At 39.4% G+C, this 20,647-nt stretch overlaps 1 protein-coding gene across 2 annotated transcripts in view; it reads right to left on the bottom strand.

Moving 5' to 3' along the window:
- Positions 1-20,647, bottom strand: part of srbd1 (S1 RNA binding domain 1) — a 53,268-nt gene that overhangs the window by 9,848 nt on the left and 22,773 nt on the right. For both annotated transcript variants that reach the window (XR_002064392.2, XM_005474349.4), the window contains exons 15-17: positions 13,466-13,557; positions 11,069-11,151; positions 533-639 (exon numbers count right to left, since the gene is read on the bottom strand). Coding sequence is in view for 1 of the 2 variants with exons in the window: in XM_005474349.4 (XP_005474406.2) it covers positions 533-639; positions 11,069-11,151; positions 13,466-13,557 (282 nt within the window). In the remaining variant the exon portion in view is untranslated. The remainder of the gene's footprint in view (positions 1-532; positions 640-11,068; positions 11,152-13,465; positions 13,558-20,647) is intronic.

Here is a 20,647-nt window from a genome sequence, read left to right as displayed (position 1 = left end):
TGAAACTGAGGGGCACTGCAAGATGATTGGCTAGTGACTTGTCAATCAAATCATATCAAATCACGTCATACTACAACTTTTGTTTCCACTACGAATTGGGTGCAGAGGTTTTGGATTTTCTTTAATCAACACAGGCTCAAAAGCATACATACGGGTTCAAATATGTACATGCATTCACTTACATTTTTTTCTACAATGTCCTAACTTCACAAGATGATCCTGACCAAGAAAGAAGCCCTGCTCCAAAATCAACAACTCCAACAGTCAACAGGTAGATGGTTAAAACTTGGACACAGTTGGATGTTCCAACAGGAGAAACTGGTTTTGGAATGGTTAAGGCAGGCTAAAGCAGTCTTCAAGTGCATACTCAAAGAGGGTTGTTTGATTATTGGGGTTCTCTCTGTGTTATTGGGGGGTCTCTACCTTACAATTTAAAGCACCTTGAGGTAACTGCTGTTGTGATTTGTCGCTATATAAATAAAACTGAATTGATTTTTACAAATTATGCGATATGTCATTTTGAGTACTCTACCTCATCAGTATCTCAGAGCAGATGTTAATGTCCACACCGACAAAGCTCACACACTCCTGCACCACTCCATCCAATGCTGTCTTCAAAGCTCCAGCTGACACGTCGTGCTAAAAGAAAAAAGAAACATTAACAAAACCAGGGAATTTTTAAAGTACAGACGCATACACACACAGACAGAAAGACACATGGCAAAAACTGGTTAAGCAAAGAAAACAACATTAAATGACTGCTTTCATCTGTGTGTGAGAACAAATACGGGAATTCTTAGGATTTTTCAAACCTCTTTGGGACAGATGAACACTAAAAAAGTAGTAGAAAATCTGGATTTATTCTAAGGCTAACACAGCTGCATGTAGCTGTGTTTTTTTCCCATCCAAACCTGTTTATCAAAATATTTTAATGGAAGATTTTAACAGACTTTACTTGAGCGTGTTCAGGCTAATTCCCATGTGTTATATTCCATTTTCACCACATACTGGTATTTGATCTTGTGCTGGCAAACCTTCCCTCAAAAAGAATGATTAAAGTGCAATCTGAAATAAATGCATTAAGGGAAACATGACAGTGACATGGCACAAGTTTTAAATGACAGCAATACAGCAAATATGAGGCAGATTTTAAACAAAAAAAGGGAGTGAGAAAACTGATTGACAGGAGAAGTACAGAAGGGAAAGGAAAATGTTTAGTTTGGCCTTTCTGTGATTTTTCCCACTAATACAGTGTTCTTGTCATTGTAGCTCTCAGTCTATAAAAGTACCTCCAAATGAACCTTTCACATTTCTCATCGACCAGCCAATCAAACATTAAACAGGAGATATTTTTTCAAAAGGAGTGGAGCCTGTTTGTTTTTTTTTATTAAATAAGAAAGGTTGACAGCAAGAAAAGGAAAGGAAAGGAAAGGAAAGGAAATTATTGTCAACAAACTATTTAAGTACACAACCAAATAATGTTAAAGGAATATAAGGTCTGGCAGTGAGAAACAAGAAGCCCTGTGTTGTGGCACAAGGTTAAAATCCAAGGAGTTCAGCTACAGACTGATGTCTCAGCAACTGCTTGAGGATTAGCTGACACTCTAAACTAGACTACTGTTGGTCTTTGAATGTGTGTGCATGTGTATGTCTGTCATGTGCATGAACATGACTGAGACTAGCATGGGCTGTCCTGTAACATGATCAAGCTTTTAACAAACACTGACTTGTAAACAAATAACAACAAGAGCAGCTAGCAAACACACCCTCTATCAGCAATAACAGGATAGGAGGACAGATGAGGACAGATGAGGACAGAGGAGGGAGAGTGTGGCAGACAGAGAACACATGGGGCTCCTAAGCTTTTGCTTGGCCGTTGCGAACTACAATGTGTAATTTCAGCACAGAACCTCCAATACTTATCACACATTTTTATGCTATATAATTACAACAATATTTCTATCTTGTTATCTTAAGCTGGTTAACATGATGTTTACATGTTAACTTTTAACTTTAAATAAGTAAGAGACTGCTACATTTGCTACATTTTCTAAGTTACTGTAACATCAGCAAAAGTTAGCACTTAGCCTACAATGGATGTAACTTTGCTCAGCAGACAGAGAATGACATACAGGGAAGAGACAAAGTAGTACTGGAGAAAAAAACAGCATCTACAATCTGTTCTTTGTGAGCATAACCAGGGGCATTTTGGAGACAATAATAAAAAAAATTCCAAACAGGAACAAATAAAACTATGAATGACTTATGATTTCTGCCGAGTGGCTCTAGAAGCACAAGCTCACACGAGAAAGAGAAGACAAGGGAGAGGAAATCACCGGTCACACCAGAAAAGAATTTTCTCACATGGCAAAGTTGGAGGTGTGTAAGGTAGTGTGTGTTTTAACCTGCAGGAAAAATCCACTGAATGTGTTCTTAGATTCTTGCTGAAACCTTATACGGGCGTGAGAAACACTAGAACACTTTAGGTACTGCTTGGTTAGGAATGGGAACAATAAAACTGTAGCTTAATAAGTATTTATAGTAACTTCCCAAAAGTAACAATAATCATAATAATCACACTTGAAACGTTGTGACACTGCTCAATAATAATAGATATTTGCATAACAAATAAGGGACTGCTACACAGAAAAGGATATGCAAATATGTCATAAGGAAGAAAGTAACGAGAAAACACAGGTGAAGAAAAACAACTGTACTAAACAACTGTGATTTCAGAGCTGGAGTGAAAGAGTTCTGCTCTATTAAACATCCACAATCCAGTCCGTGTGTTTCCGCTTTAACAGGCAGCAGAGGCCCCCGTGGCTCTGTGACACAGTTTACAGTGGCACTAACAGCACCAGTGAAGCATGTCATGCTGTATCTTTTTATCTATCAATCCATGTGTCATACTTTGTGAGGTATGTTTTCTGTCTGATTATGCAACAGACAAGTCAAATAAAATGGCAGAATCATTATTTTTAAGCTGCAAATTCTAGTTTTAGAGGGATGGACTGACCTAGTGTTCTTCTATTTTCATTTTATATTCAACTCACCTCGGGGTACACACTAACTAAAGAACATTAGAAATCACATACGCAACTTAATGCAGATTTTCCGTCTAAGCCATCTAGATCATCGCTAAATGTTCTTCTTGGTATTTAGATTAGAGCTGTAAGGTGATGTGGAAGCACAGAGATAGAGATGGTTTGCCAGACAAAGCTATACATGCTACTATCTGTTTGAAAATCACCTCCACTCCCTCATACCTTCGTCCCAACTCCCAGCACCCAAACCTCAAATTCATACAGAACCAATGGAGTGGATCCCTGTGTGCGAAGGTTATGTTTGGATTGGTCTGAAACCAGCCAAAGCCAGCCAACCAATACAAAGGAACAAAGTGCTTCTGTCTGCACCTCGAGTACTTAAACGCTGTTGAGTTACCACATGTCAATCAGAGACAGTGAGAGAAGCACAGTGGTGAAAACTACAAAAGAGACAAAAAAAGGTTTTTTTTGAGAGGTACTTTACTGATAAAAACCTAGAATACCTTGTCATTTCGACATTTACAAAATCGCAGTGAACCAGAAGGTGAGTAAACTAGAGAGGGCAAAGAGGCTGACAGTAATGAATGAATGTCTTTGGACAGCAGGCTGAGATCGTTTATATGAATGAAGAAGAGCCTGAGGGATGTAAATGACAGAAGGTTAACTGTGAGATAATTAAGATCAAATGTCTGTTGGGTTCTCAGTGTTGTATTCAAACTGAGACACAAAGGCTTATACTCATGTATTAATTCTTATAATGTGGGAAGCCACAAGTCAGTGAATATCGTCACATCTACCAGCTGGAGGTTGATTAGTTAAAACTGTTTATTTAAATTCACCAGAGCAACAACTAAGGTATGCTGCATCAGCAGCAGCCATGATTCTATATTCTGCATCACCAAACTCAACCCCCACCCCTTCACAGATCTCCTCCCAGTTGTCAACAATCCACAATGTACTTGGCACCAAAGTGAAGCTGGGAAAACCAATTTTGAAGACAGACAGATAGACAATGAAGTGAAACTGCTGAGTTACGTCATTCAGTTTCACATAATAAGTGAACTATGTACAAATAAACAAGGTTATCTGAAGGTCATGATCTTGACTGACAGCCCTTTTTAAGGCCTCTGAAACCTGTATATGTATTTTAGATATGGAGCCTTGGCTGAGTATGCTTGTGTTTGTGGATGCCTGCATTACTAATGTTTTAGGGCCCTAAATGTGGTCACAACAATTACTCTATGAAGGTCTAAGACAATATGCAGACTAATCAGTGACTCTTCTCTACAGGCATATTATCAAACTTGTCTTCCTTGAAGGGACAAAAAAGCAAGTCTTCAATATAAAAATACATTTTAATCACCATTTTAAGATGAATTTTAAGGTTAGGTTACAGGTTAGGTGAGTAGTGCATACAGTTAAAGTAGTTCAAGCGTGGGAGTGTGCATGCACACACAAGAGTGATCATTATGGAAGCTCAGGAAGTTAAGTAATAGCTATGAGGTATTTGTGAAAGGTGACAGAAAATCATAAAAACATCTCCTTGCTGTCATATCACTTTCGGGTGCTGATTAATGACTGGCATTTAACGACCTAACCAAGCACATACTAGTGTGCACAAACACATGCACGGTCACACATTACCCGAGGGAGTGCAAAACAGAACATGAGAAAACTAGAACAGAAAGCGCTTCAAGAGAGGCACAGGAAGTCTCATCTATTTAGGTTTTGTTTGAGAATTTTGACAAAATACTCTATTCAAATGTTCCATTAAGAAAAAGATTGGAACCGATGTTTGTATTTTGTTTAATATAGATGAAAAATTAAGGACACAGTTGATTTAAATCATCATTTTAAGAACCAAAAAATGCACCTTTCCTCCTCTCTTTCAAATATTTCATTTCTTATTTGACAATTCTGCTGTTTGCACTTGTTAACTATGAGGTTTGTGTGCTTTTTTCCCTTGAATATCCTACTATATACTAACCTTGATATAAAAAGGTAGCAATTAGAAAGCACTTACCAAGAAATTTAAACAAGGGAAAGTAAATTGTACAACCTTAAAATAAGTAGCCTGGCAGCCAGATATGTATTATTTATTGCAGAATAAGAAGATATTTGGCACAGGCCTCCGTAAATCCATTATACAAACAAAGATGCAAGGTTTATTCATTTAACAGCCTGCTTAAATGCACAGACACTCAAAAACATGCTTGAACAAAACTAAAGGAAATCATTAAAATAGTATCTACTAATGTTTTTGGCACCTTCTGCCAAGTCTTAAAGAGCTTGCTTTTTTTTCCCACGCTCCGAAACGACTAGGGCAGGAACTATCAATCACTGTCAAGCCTTCATTTCTTACTCTTCTTCTTTCCCTGTGCTCTGCCTGCTCCTGTCTGCCCCATAGGCACTACCATTCAAGAGTGAAAAATAGCATGCCGAAGGAGTCACAGACACTTTCTTTCCACATACACACATATCACTATGGGCAAACAGGCTTTGGTGTGAGAGTGACATCACTAGCACAGCATGCAGGCTAAAACCTCATATTCAGTCAAGCAAATCTTAAAGTCAGTGCAAATGTTCCTAAAAGAACACAAACTTTAGATTCCTTCAGCTACATGAGATGTTATTCTCTGCCATTTACAGTCTTTACTCAGTACATGTTATATGGCAGTGGCATATCATACCATCCATGATAATGCCAGTTTTATGTGATGGAATACAGGGAGTGCAGAATTATTAGGCAAATGAGTATTTTGTCCACATCATCCTCTTCATGCATGTTGTCTTACTCCAAGCTGTATAGGCTCAAAAGCCTACTACCAATTAAGCATATTAGGTGATGTGCATCTCTGTAATGAGAAGGGGTGTGGTCTAATGACATCAACACCCTATATCAGGTGTGCATAATTATTAGGCAACTTCCTTTCCTTTGGCAAAATGGGTCAAAAGAAGGACTTGACAGGCTCAGAAAAGTCAAAAATAGTGAGATATCTTGCAGAGGGATGCAGCAGTCTTAAAATTGCAAAGCTTCTGAAGCGTGATCATCAAACAATCAAGCGTTTCATTCAAAATAGTCAACAGGGTCGCAAGAAGCATGTGGAAAAACCAAGGCGCAAAATAGCTGCCCATGAACTGAGAAAAGTCAAGCGTGCAGCTGCCAAGATGCCACTTGCCACCAGTTTGGCCATATTTCAGAGCTGCAACATCACTGGAGTGCCAAAAGCACAAGGTGTGCAATACTCAGAGACATGGCCAAGGTAAGAAAGGCTGAAAGACGACCACCACTGAACAAGACACACAAGCTGACACGTCAAGACTGGGCCAAGAAATATCTGGACTGATGAAATGAGAGTGAGTCTTGATGGGCTAGATGGATGGGCCCGTGGCTGGATTGGTAAAGGGCAGAGAGCTCCAGTCCGACTCAGACGCCAGCAAGGTGGAGGTGGAGTACTGGTTTGGGCTGGTATCATCAAAGATGAGCTTGTGGGGCCTTTTCGGGTTGAGGATGGAGTCAAGCTCAACTCCCAGTCCTACTGCCAGTTTCTGGAAGACACCTTCTTCAAGCAGTGGTACAGGAAGAAGTCTGCATCCTTCAAGAAAAACATGATTTTCATGCAGGACAATGCTCCATCACACGCGTCCAAGTACTCCACAGCGTGGCTGGCAAGAAAGGGTATAAAAGAAGAAAAACTAATGACATGGCCTCCTTGTTCACCTGATCTGAACCCCATTGAGAACCTGTGGTCCATCATCAAATGTGAGATTTACAAGGAGGGAAAACAGTACACCTCTCTGAACAGTGTCTGGGAGGCTGTGGTTGCTGCTGCACGCAATGTTGATGGTGAACAGATCAAAACACTGACAGAATCCATGGATGGCAGGCTTTTGAGTGTCCTTGCAAAGAAAGGTGGCTATATTGGTCGCTGATTTGTTTTTGTTTTGTTTTTGAATGTCAGAAATGTATATTTGTGAATGTGGAGATGTTATATTGGTTTCACTGGTAAAAATAAATAACTGAAATGGGTATATATTTGTTTTTTGTTAAGTTGCCTAATAATTATGCACAGTAATAGTCACCTGCACACACAGATATCCCCCTAAAATAGCTAAAACTAAAAACAAACTAAAAACTACTTCCAAAAACATTCAGCTTTGATATTAATGAGTTTTTTGGGTTCATTGAGAACATGGTTGTTGTTCAATAATAAAATTATTCCTCAAAAATACAACTTGCCTAATAATTCTGCACTCCCTGTACACACAAACTGTCTTTGAGTACTTTTAAGCCCTTCACCCATTCACAACCTGCTCAACCCCCTCAGCCGAAGCCACTCAAACATGTCTGAGAGCACGAGCTGCCTGTTAGCCTTCAATGACGATTTTGGACCTAAAAAGGGAGCATTGAGTACAACCAGACTATGAAGACCGTACTCATACTTGTGGTGTGTGACCCAGAGTTAAACAAGTTGCTCATCCAAGCATTGCTGGAGCACTTGCTAGCTGCACTCCATAATCTGGCAGAATCAGCAAACTGATGGTAATCCAAGCCATCTGCCACTCACCCCCAACTGGTCGCGGCAGATGCCTGCTCCTCCGTGAGCCTGGTTCTGCTGGAGGTTTCTTCCTGTTAAAAGGAAGTTCTTCTTTCCCACTGTCACTAAAGCACTTGCTCACAAGGGGTCATATGATTGTTGGGATTTTCTCTGTTTTCTTTGCATTATTGTAGTGTCTTTACCTTACAATAACTGAATTGAATTGTAAATTATGGTATGGTTACATGGTGGAAAAGGAGGCAACTTACGAAAAAAGTCGACCCAAGATACAACATAAACAGGTAGAAAATATTTTTCAGTTTCAGTTTTAATATGTGACAATATTGTGCAGGCTCATGAAGACATACAGGATTAAGTCACTTTACTTATTGTTGTACAAAAGTATTAAACAGTTAAGTTACTGTTAAAATTTCCAGGGAAAACACTTCCTAGGTTACTTTTGTGCTTACATTTGACTTGTGCTGTGTCACTGTATACAATGCTGTGTCACTAGTATTGCACTATAATGCTGCTGGCGGCACCTTGTGGCAACAGATTCACACTTTCGATGGCATCAATGACAGTGGCTCAATAGAAAAGACGTACAGAAAATGCCCTTGAGTTTGTTCACACTTATAAAACGCTGCCTAGAAGCTGCGATCAGTATTTTTTTTTTCCACGTCCTTAAAAATATCATTATTTCAGATTTCCTTGAAATATTGCACTATAATTTAGAGGTCGTATTACCCACTCCTAACATGTTGTACTATTTGAAAGAAAACATGAAATTAAAGGAAGGCAGATGAAGGGCATTAGTTCAGAAGTGTGAAGAGTTTTACAAAAAGTTAGAGTTGGAAGAGAAAAACAATCAACAAAGGTGAGGGGAAGAATGACAGTTTCTTTAATATCCGGCTGGCGGGTAATGTTTTCTTACACAGCAGTGTGCGTCTTTGTGTGTGTATTTTCCAGTAGTTCATTTCACATCCCTGGGGATTTCCCAGCTGTCAACAGACCATAGCTACATAAAAAGGTGACTGACAGATGGAGCTCTGGTTCAAAGGCCACACCTAGTTAGTGTCTAATTATTAAAGAACACAAGACTCCAGCAATGTTTACACACTTCGTTTTCTGTACTGCGCCGATGTGTAAGTAGTCTTTTAAATGTCAGTGTCCTGTTAAAGCTAATGACACTGGCTCCTCATTCTGACATGTTTCTGGTTTTTCAGCATTCAAAAAAAAAGAAAAACTGTCAGCCAGCGGATCCACAGTGAAAACACCGTTCCCACCCCAATACTTGCGTCCAATCTGATTTTAATGGGCCTCACTTCTTTAGCCCTCAGCTCATTTCCGCCTTTCCCTCAGAGCTGTCACTCACTGGGTCAGCAGGGAGAGAGAAAGAGAGCGCATGCTGTGCCAGCTGTCTAGAGTTACATCTACCCTTATGCTTTTTGGGTCTAATGGCAATAAACTTTCCGAAAGCTCAAAAGGCCATATAAAAGAACTTGCTAGAAAACAAACGCATGCATGACTGCCCTATTCTCACACATATACATTCACATATACACTAATGCAAATGTATGCACACACATTACATATTGACTCTGAAAAAGGATGGGGAGGAAAGTGTGTATGCTTTGCGTGAGCTCATACACAGGTCAAGATGATGTCCCATCTCATATCTGTCAGCATACAGAGTTTATTTACTCGGTAAGATTAGCATTTGTTGACCTAGTCACATGATCTGAGAGCGGGAGGTGCAGAACCCTGAGCACCCTAGAGAGTCAAGATCAGGATGTGATGAGAGACACGGGCCTGTGACCTAACACACACAGCCATGCACACAATCATTTGAACAATATGACCTCCTCCTTTTACTTTCAAATGTTAAATTTTTCCCATCATTCCTCTACTTTGACTTTTGTCACCCTCTGCTGTTCTTTTTAACCCCCCCTTCCTTCTCTTCTTCCACTGGTGAATTCTTTTTCTTAACATTGAAATATTAGCCAACGCAACACATGAAAATGCTTCTTACGCTCCTTGAATGACAGCTCTTAAAATTAACCTTGATAAAAGATATCAGTGTATTACTTAGTTACAATTTACCCTGTACAATACTGACTTAGTGAGCAGAAACCTTCTCCCAGCAGATAAACAGCACCTCATTTATTAGTTGATGAATGAAAAACCAACTGATAACAACTTTAGTCTCCTTTTTACTAAGCCAAAAGCAAAACATTCTCTTTTATCAATGACAAAATATCTGCTTTTTTAGCAATTAATTAAAAGTTAATCAAAATAAACTGAGTCCTACAGTGCATCAACTCTTCTCTCTCATCATTTCCCAGTGATTAAATGTGCTTCACATTTCTATTACAAAGAGGAATTCCACCAATTTAACACTAGACCTGAAAACTCACTCAGCCTTACAGTACATCAGCTCTTCTCTCTCATCACTGCCCAATAATTAAATGGTCCTCACATCTTTATCAGGAACAGGAATTCTACCAATTTAACAATATAACTGAAAAACTACTGCTGCAAAAAAGCACTACATGTTCTGCAGTTTACACCCTCTCTTCTACCTGCTTTAACTATATTCAATAAAGCCTTAAAAAGAAATTTATTATTACTTTTTTTGTAGTATATAGCATCTAATACTGGATCCATCATGTACAGCTGACAGTCGTTTAATGTGACCTTATTGTATTTGCCTGTGTCATCCTCATTCCTTTCCGTTTTCTACTTATTTCCATCTCCTCATAGCCTTTTCTTCCAAGACCACATGGAGAACAATACTGCATTCATAGCTGATGCTAACAGTAAGCTCACTGACCAAATGCTCAGATTGCCTTTCTCGCACAATTACATACCCACTCGCAATGCAGAAAACCAACACTGAGCCAACTCCTGCTTCATACACATGCATGCACACACGCACGCACACACACACACACACAGACAGACCCTGGAAAGAGTATAAAAGACTTGGCAGTGCACACAAACGGACTGAGAACAGCAATTAGACAAGCAAAAACAAATGTCCAAACATACGTCATGCCTGATCTCCATTAATTGAATTAGTCATCCTTAGCATCATCTGTTGACACAGCTCTCAGCCAAGTTTATCTTCTTTGTCCCTGCTTGCCTGTTTTGCCTTTTTTCCTCATCCCTCTCATCGCTTTTTCTTTTTAGGACTTCAGTTACATTTCTGCTCGCTTGGTTTTGCCTAAAAGATAAATGTCGCACCCAAACTCTAGTGACAAATAACTTGTGCTTTGGAGTTTAAAAGATGCAAATGCATAATCAAATTATTGTTGGTATGAAATATTTGATCTGGACTCTCTTAAAAAGACCATCTTTGATGACAAAAGTAAATATGAAACAGAAAAATAAAAACAAACATAGCTGCCTTATTGTTATTGTACACTTGGAATATTTCTCTACAATGACAACAGCAGACAGACAAAAAGCTAAAAGCTCACTTACCTGATATGTTCCAATGCCTATGTGTTTGGGATCAATCTTCACAAGCTCAGCCAGCGGATCTTGGACACGTCTTCCAATCGACACTGCCATCACACACACACACACACACACACACACACACACACACACACACAAACATAAGATACCTCTACGTCTCATGGGAATCCATGGTTTGTGTTTTTCATGAACTTGGTATTTGACTCACAGTTATTGAATATGCAAATCCACAGTAGTATGCGTAATTACTCGATATGCTAATTGTCTGCATATTACTGTGTTGGCCTGAGGGCAGGCCAAACCTAATTGTCATTCCTCCACCCCCACTAATAATAATTAAAGCTGGCATTCAGCTGGAGTTGCTGCACCTGTCATTTAGCTTGCTGATAGACATTTGAGCCATGAACCTTTAAAAACAACAATTTATCCAGTTCTGTGCACCTCTGGCAGAAACAGTGAAACGTAGCACACAAACAAATACACAATACTCCTCAACCAACATTGGGTTTGAGTCTTTAAGGCTTTGGTCACATGTCTTTTCTGATTTTCTGAATGACAAAGAGAAAAATTACAATAATCTTATTCACATACACACAGCATTTCCCCACGAGCACACACCGAGAAGAATAACACAACCAATCAATTGTGTACTTACATAACCATGGGCAAGACAAAGGGGATGCCAGCTCTGGGCGTTACCGTACACTGTTATGTCTTTTCCATTTATGTATTTTTTAAAAAGAGAAAAAGCAATATATACATAAATATTTTTAGTATTTTGAGCTTTCCTAAAAAATAGACCTTAAAAAAAACTGCTATACTCCCCAAACTTTGGCTTCACAACGCAATTATGACCAATGATTTGCTCATTCATTAATCAATTTCAGGGAACAGTTTGTCCCTTCATTTGTTCTTCCTTTCCTGCCCTTTCCACCGTTTTGTGTATGTAGTATGCTACATGGGATGCATCAGATTCTGATCTTTGAGGTGGAAAAGGCAGACAAAGGGAAGAATAGGATGTAAGAGAGGGAGTATGTCTGGAATCAATGGTTCTCCTCTCTCTCCTCTGGCTGCGGCAGGAGCCTGCTGCCTGAGATAATATTTAGACAGGGATGGAGTTTCAACCCTAGCCTTGCTCAGTACACCACCAAAACTCTCCTATACTCTTTCCATTTATCCTGTCTCTAACCCCCCCCCTTCACACACACACACACACACACACACACACACACACACTCTGAAGGGAGGTTATTTGTAAATGGAGTCCAGCAGAACTCTCCAGCACTTATTGAAAGTTTATGAGCCAAATACAGTACTACAAAATTGGGAAGCAATGAAGAGCACAACAACTGACGAAGGCCCTGGCCAGACACATTACTCAGGAGAAAACGGAGACATCCAGCCTTCTGGTGAGACACTGATGATGTGGCTGCACAGTTTTTGTTGCAGAGCATGAACTGAGAAAGAAAATGAACTGCTCGCACTCCCCAGTATTCACTTATTTATTGCACCACAAAAAAGTGACACGTCAAGTGTCATTACTCTCCATCACATCACGAGCTGAAAAAACTTGATTACAACAGGCCAACTTTTAAAGAGATGCAGCATGTCTACAATGAGTGGCTGAAAACCAGTTAGTGACAGCAGTCCTCTGATCAGAGGGGAGACGGGAGAGCAGAAATAAGTGGAACAAAAACAGTAATCCCTGGGAATGGGTAAAATATTACCTATTACCACTAGGTGTCCCTAATCTCACAATGATCAGTGTAATAAGTCAAAACCCCCTGCATACAGTGTTACACAGCCATTCATTTAGACTAAGGCAATAGCAAAGATACCCCCAAAAGGCAAAACAGACACACACTGTTATTCATGGTGTCGAGGCTTAGCATCCAAATATAAATTCAGTAGATTTCTTGAGGTTTTCGTTATGGGTATAAATATGGCTCTCTGCAAGTGCTCTGTGCTGCTGACCACAGGATACTAGTGAGGAATAATCCAGCCTCGGCTGATTTATGGTTTTTATAGAGGAAGTCTGCTGGAAACATTTATTCTCCAAAACTCAGTGTGATTCCTTTATATTCTACTGTGTTTTCAATGATGTAGTATGTGCAGAGAGTTAGGAAGAATTGCCAAGGGAGGCAGAGAGGTAAAGCAAAGCTAGGCGACAGAGGAGAACCAAAAAGCAATGCCAGAAATTCACTGATGTGTGAAAGCATTTTGCAAAAAAAAAAAAAAAGGTGGAAACTAAAATTGAAGCTGAAATCAGTGGATATACAGCTGTTCCTGACTTACCAAATTTCCAACCTTATTCATATTACTATCCACAAAAACAAAACATTAAACCAGGAAAAATCTAATTGCTACTTGACAACAATCAAGCTTTGCAGCTTGGTGTACCTGCACTCCTAAGGTTAGGGTCCAAGTCTGGCATCTCTTGGACTGCCTCGGGACTCACACTGTAGATGGATGCTCCTGCCTCATTGGTTATACTAGGGAAGATATGGGAAAGAAAGAAAAGTAAGAGTTAGAAAAGTAAAGGATGGCTTTGGGAAGATACTGACAGAGATGTATAAAGGAAAAAGGGAAAACATACAGGTTGGACAGTGGGGGGAAAGGTGAAAAAGAGGTGAGAAAGATGGGTTTGCACAGGGAGAAAATTGTGAGTTAAGGAGAGGGAAGAGGAAACTAATTAAAGCAGCTATTACTACTTGAGAGACATCATCATAATCAAACATGCCTTACATCTTTAATAACCCACTTGAAAACTCCTTAAAACAGTTACTTTATTTGACTCTAGTTACCCCCTTTGTAGCCATGACAGGCCAAAATAGCATCATGACTAGTAGTCCTGCACCCTTAACATTAAGATCTCAGTTACAGTCTTTCAAATGCCTTTAAGTATTCTGACACTTGGCAGCAGGTGTAAAGAACAACTTGCACTCCAAATGCATGTATGAGTCACTGCCTCATGTACCTATGAATACTTAACATGTTCAGAAGAAGTTAGTGAGTCAGTTAAGTGATTGAGTTAATTTGCCCACTGTATGGTATGCACTTTAGGCAACTATATATTCACAATCATACATTTTTCTGCATATATGATTCAGAGTATGGTCACTTTTCCACACTGAACTCTCACAAAATAAAGTGTGACTCAGTGGTAAGATACAGAACCTCTTTACAGCAAATCATGTGGCACTTCTGCCATCTAGTGGTAGTTTTGGTGCACTGTTTGCCAGCTTCTATAGAGTATTACTATAGACCAGGGATGTCAAACTCACTTAACCTCGTGGGGCACACACAGCCTATTTTAATCTTAAGTGAGGCATATAAGTGCAACTTCTCTTTCTGTCAGTGTAGAGAAACATAAGTAAACATTAAATCCCTGAGATGTCTCACAATAACAAAAAGAAGTGCAATTTCAACAGCACGCTTCAGTTTTTCTACATGATAAATGTGTGAAATTACAGAAAAAGAAATAATTTTACAGACTATCCTTTATTTATAAATCTAAAAGTTTCTGCTAATTCACAAAAAATGTGAAATTTATATAACAGGAAGTGACAAACATGAACTTTTCTGTCATTTATTAGTTTATGTATTACTTAACTACTTGTAAGTAATACATGGTGCATTATAAGTGTCAAAGGGTAGGTCTATATCACTAGGGAACAAAAGGAAAAGCTGTTAATGTAATTAAAATACAATTAAAAGTTCAAAATGCTGCATTCATTCACATTTTCCAAAGCCATGTCAGGACTGAGTCATGATGTCAGTCATACCAAGTTTCAACTAATTCCTAAGTAATATAATTCTTCTTTCTGCCCAGTTATCTATAAGTTTAAGTAACATTAAAAAAATCAATTTACATGTTGCTGCAGAAAGAAAATCATTAGATTGATGCGTAGGATATATAAGGTTAGAAAATAACACCAACAGTCTGCCTTAATATTTTACATAATTAACCATTAAATAAACTTTTAACGACTCAACTGAAGTCGAGCTCTTTGACAATTTCAGTATTCTTGTTGTATTTCATATATATCTTATAATTAAATTACTGGCAACATAAGATTAACATGCTACGAATTATACAATTTCCCTGTTAATGCATTTAGTCTAAAGTAGGCTGCTTATCATCCATCACCACACATGCAAGATGGTGGTACAACAAAGCCACTGATACCCGTGTTAATGTTGGTGACACACAAATGAAACTGCCAAATTGTTTAGTCCTCCTATTCTCTTGAGGGGGACTTGGAGAAAGAAAGAAAGGGGGAGTTCCCTCAGGGCTAACCAATATGACAAGAGGGTCAACCCCTCCCCTATGTCCAAAACTAAGGTCTTCCATAGTGCGCTCACACACACAAACACACACGCGTGCACATATACTATCCCAGAGGTCTGGACCTTGCTACAACAACCTTGCCAATTATAAGTATCTCATTAATGAGGAGTGGCAGAGGCCGTCTGATGAGAATCGCATATAAATTAACTTGTCTGTCCACCCTCCCTTTTTCTTTCTCCTTCCCAATATCTTTATTCAGCCCTTTCTCCACTACACTGTTCTTTTTGTTAGCCTCCCATCCATCGCGCTGACAGCTGACATATCGCCATGGTGACACTACTAACGAGCAATGGCACATGACCTTCAAGGAGGTCAAAGCAAAGCTGGTCATTAACCTGACACACATGGGCTCGCGCAGAAACATGCAGGCTTCCAGAGACATAAATGTACATGGTAGGTAATGCAGATTAAGACTGAAGATTTAGCTTATATAAACAAAATCATTCACTATACCTAAATCTCAATTTTCCAACAGCAAATGCAAAGGGCCAAATAATTATATATGTATTTATATACAAATCAGTGTGTATTTCCCAACCCTGATCTCGCAGAGTGGGCAGGTCATCGAGGTGTAGCACCTACAACGTTTATGTTTTTCAAGAAAAATTACAACAAGAGAGAGAGAGATGCTATAGACAGAGTAAAAAAAATAGAGAGATGGAACCATGAAGCATACACAGGACATATGAAAGTTGAGAATAGGGTGAGAGAAGTAAGCAAGGCCACCAGCCCCTATCACGTCTGACTTAATTAAGGCTGCTGCTGGGGCATCTGGGTAACCACTGTCATGGATACAGCTCTGAGCCCTCATCGCCATAGCATCTATGACTGCAGCCATAGTGAGGGGATCGCCCTGGCAGCCAGCAGAAGGTCATCTGTGGTTGGATGGTGGATGAATGGACAGATAACACACACACACACACACACACACACACACACACACACACACACACACACACTCTCTCTCTCTTTTGTATACAAAGTCAGTGGTTGCCTCTTGGTGTGAAGCAATGATTTCTGGCCCTGTAGGGATATCTTTCACTCGCATGTTCATTTGCTCTCTTAATTGTACACACACATAAATATAGACTTGCCTCTAGCCATGCCCTTTCCTGGGGGAAAGTCACAAACTCGATGGTCCACACACACACACACACACACACACACACACACACACACACACACTCTGACTGGCATCCTGCTACTCCTCAAGAAAACAGAACTGTTATTAGCCACAAAGCCCTAACTCAACAACTTGAAGAAAGGGATGCTGTAACTGAATATCTGTCTATTTAAATGTTTGTTGTTTAGGCCCTATGGTTTTATATTTCACTAGTCTGATATTTCTCTTTTTAATTTGGAAATGTATACCCTTACACTTGAGATGCTTCAGTTCACATAATTGTTGCCAATTTTGGAACTTTTTATACAGATTTTATGCCTTTTTTTCATAAAAGAAATCAATAAAAAAATTCAGTAGACAGCTGTAGCATCCACAGTCCGTGCACAGTCAATTACCAGCAGGTGCAGTAACTTGAGAGAGTAAATCAAGTAAAACATGCCTAGTAAAGAATATATATAATATATATGTGTAAAATACAAAATATGACTAAATGCTGATGAATAAATCCCCCAAAATTGATTCTGTTTATCTGGATGTAGCGTTTTCAGTGGGAGAAATTATGAATTTAAAAAAGCATTCTGTGTGCTGGAAAGATTAAGAACTTTGAAATCACTGATTTTGTAATTCAGCTGGACAACTAACCTAAACCTACATCATAAAACAAGAGATATTTTTTAGAATGAAGATGAGGGATATAATTGCCAAAAGTCAGTCACTTGAATTCAGCAAGACTAGCATGCATTTCACTTGCTTAAAAGAGATACCATATAGAAGGCGAGAGTAGGTGGCTGCAATCTGCTGCTTAATATGCAAAAGAAACCAGCAAAGGGTATTGATCTCCAATACCTTTCTTTCTGTGTTAATGATACCCAGCCAAACTGAAGTAGAACCTTCTTATTTATTGCTTTACTTAAATATGGTAAGGAAAAGAGTTTGAGAACACAAACTTTGTTGCCCAAATATATCTAACCTGGACCATGTTTTATACTCCAGCAACTGTGTTTGTGTTCAAGATACTTGGATTGGCCTCATTTTATTGCCTCAGAATGAGCTGTAACATCAGATGTTGTCACCCAAAAATAAATTTGCACGTGCACACACACACACACACACACACACACACACACACAAAAACACACACAGTAAGTTTCTCTGTCCCGGCTGCTCAAACAGCTTCGTTCCATTGTTCAGTCAGCTGCAAAGCTTGACCTGAGGGAGACAAATTGAGGGATGCGCCATATCGCGCTCTCTCTCTCCCTCTCTCTCGCACACGCGCGCACACACACACACACACACACACACACACACACACACACACACACACACACACACGTCGGTTCTGAAGACAATGACATTTTTCACAGAGAAAAGCGTCCAAATGGCAGGTGTCAGAGGCCGTCAGTCTCTTTCGAGGCGCTAGAAGGCAGGCAGCCGAACGCACACACACATAAACTCCAACTGCCAGTGTGAGGCATGTCTGAAAAGAGCAAAGCCTCACAGACACTCATGTCAATCTGGTAGCAGGAAAGGCCTGCACTTGTGTCATACACAAAACCATACACAACCACATGCAAACACGCAATACACACATGGCATGTCACACACATTCATCACACATTTTTGTCACACAAGACTATTGTAGGGAACAGTGTAACCCTAGGGTGAAACGTGGGGAAGAAGGGACAGAGGCTGGCCACCAGTGAGCACGGTGGGAGGAGCGACAGGCCTGTGGCTCCTCAGAATGAAAGTGGCAGACATTTACTGTCCACCACCTGCAAATGCCAAGTCCTCAACCCAACCCAAACCATCTGTGACTATGTTAAGCTAAAAAAGTCCAAATATACCTTCTTCAAAAAACAATACTGCTTGAATTATTTGTTTTTTTACAAGCCGTTTAGTTCAGTAATGGAAAAAGCAAAATACCTCCAAAAGCTCCGTGAGGATGAAAGGAAAGAGCGCAACAAAAAGCTTCCTGCTTTGTGCCAAAAAGAAAGGGCAAACGAGATCAAATGAAAAAGCTGTGAAGAGCACAGAAGGTGGGCACAGATGTCACAGTGCTTTTCATGCCCTTTAGACTTTCACACTTTGATGGGCAAAAGGTTTCAAGGAAAAAGTAGAAAGTAGCTATCCCACTATTATTAACACATAAGTCATGCCATCATAGTTCAATTCAAATTCAATTAATTCTTCTTTCAGATCTCAATCTTTTTTTGTTTCATTAAAAAAAAAGCATGGTAACACTGTGACTGATTAGAAGAAATGTCTACTATCTGCAATACATGAATGGATTTTTACTTTATACATAATAACAGACAATACACATTCATTTTGCAACTAACTAAACTATTTATTTAACCCATCCTTTTAAGGTTAAACAAATAAATACATTTTCTATATATTTATTAAGTTGAAACTCTGAAGGTGAGGACTTTCCTTAAATAATCATGATAAATGCAAATGATAATGTTTCTTCTGACCTGTAAGTTTTCCACTAACACACAACTTGGGTTTTGTTCAAAAACATTTAGCTAAAACAACCACATCTCAACCCCACGAGCCACAACCTGTCCTCAAAGTATTAAAAGAGATTTTGTTCTGTTATATTTTCTTCTGTCTGAAATGTTTACTCAATACTTCCACCATTTTCTGCATCAGACTCGATTCATTATGAATTTTAAGGCAAAGACATAACCTCTTTGTTTACCCGTGGGTTTATTTTCCTCTTCTAATATGAAGATGCACCCCAAAGCCAAGCTGAGGCCTTTCCATGCCTCTAAATCCATCTGTCCCTCTGCACCACCTCCTATCCAACCTTCAATGGGGCCTGAGTGCCTGGATGTCACTCAGTCATCGCTTGTCCTGCCACTGTATGTTCATCACTCTCTCAGCTTGGCCCTGGGAGCATGCCTGGACACAGGACATGACAGGGGATACACATACCCGCACCCACATACAGTCATAAATACAGTCTCCACCACTCTCCTCCAGGTCCATCAGTAGCAAGTAATAATGATCTCATCCCAACAGGAGCGAGCCAGAGGGCAAGACAGTCAAGGACTTATTGTAAGCGCGCCTGTGTGCCAGGGCAAACAGGGGCTGTTATTAGACACTGCTATTTGAGTTTTTCTTCTGCTGCTTGTGTCGATCTCATCTACAGTATGAACCATTTAAGGAAAAGTAATGACTAGCACGAGAAAGAGAAATGGCATAATACTTTTATCAACTAAAAGTATAACTTTGACAAAACCCACAGCTCAACGACAAGTAAGAAAGGGACGAAAGAAGAGATTCAATTAAAATAAACTGTAGCAAAAGTCACCAAATGGCCTAAGTAGTTTTATTATGACAGAGCAACACAAAAAACTATTTCATTTTAACACACTGCAATTTATCAGGTCATTTATTCAACGCAACAGGACTGGTGGTTGGAGTTGTGACATGTAAGCCCGCAGGATCTGATTGTGTGTTTATGAAAAAGGATAAGAGGGTCAGTCATCCTATTGCCTTGAGGAGCGACAGAGAAAGTGGTCAAGAAATTGGATGTCGTTTCTGTTTGCCTTTAGCAGTGGTCAGAGTGCGTGTGTATCATCACAGTTGCCCAAAGATCTCCCTAACCTTACCCCACATATTCTTGCCCTCTGATATAATAACATCAACCTATTACAGCCAAACACTGTCAACTTGTCAGCCTTCATGCTCAAAGCTCAAAACATCCAAAATAGTGAAATGCAATGATAAATGTATCACAGTTCAGTCGTAACACTGTGAAAACAGGTAGTGTTTAAAACTGACCCGTGGTTCATATTTAAGCACAATATTTTTGCACTGAACCCTCTCAGCTTTTATCATTTGTAAACCTCAGGCCAATTCAACATAGGCTACTTCCACCAAAGACCCACTGTGCAGTAGTTAAAAGAGATAATCAACAAGCTACATTATAGTTTGTTCATTTCATTGTGAAATAACATTGCGAAAAACAAAAACACATCATCTCCACGAGCTTTGACATTAAGCCAACCCATTCAAGTAGCATTAACTGAAAAGAAAAAAGAAATCTGTCCAGGTTGACTGTGTGTTGTTTCAATTGGTAGTATCTTTTCAAAAGTAA

Source organism: Oreochromis niloticus, linkage group LG13 (genome assembly GCF_001858045.2).
Source record: "Oreochromis niloticus isolate F11D_XX linkage group LG13, O_niloticus_UMD_NMBU, whole genome shotgun sequence".
Classification (NCBI taxonomy): Eukaryota; Metazoa; Chordata; class Actinopteri; order Cichliformes; family Cichlidae; genus Oreochromis; species Oreochromis niloticus.
The sequence above is the reverse complement of the archived record's forward strand: the minus strand, read 5'-3'. Positions and strand labels throughout refer to the sequence as shown.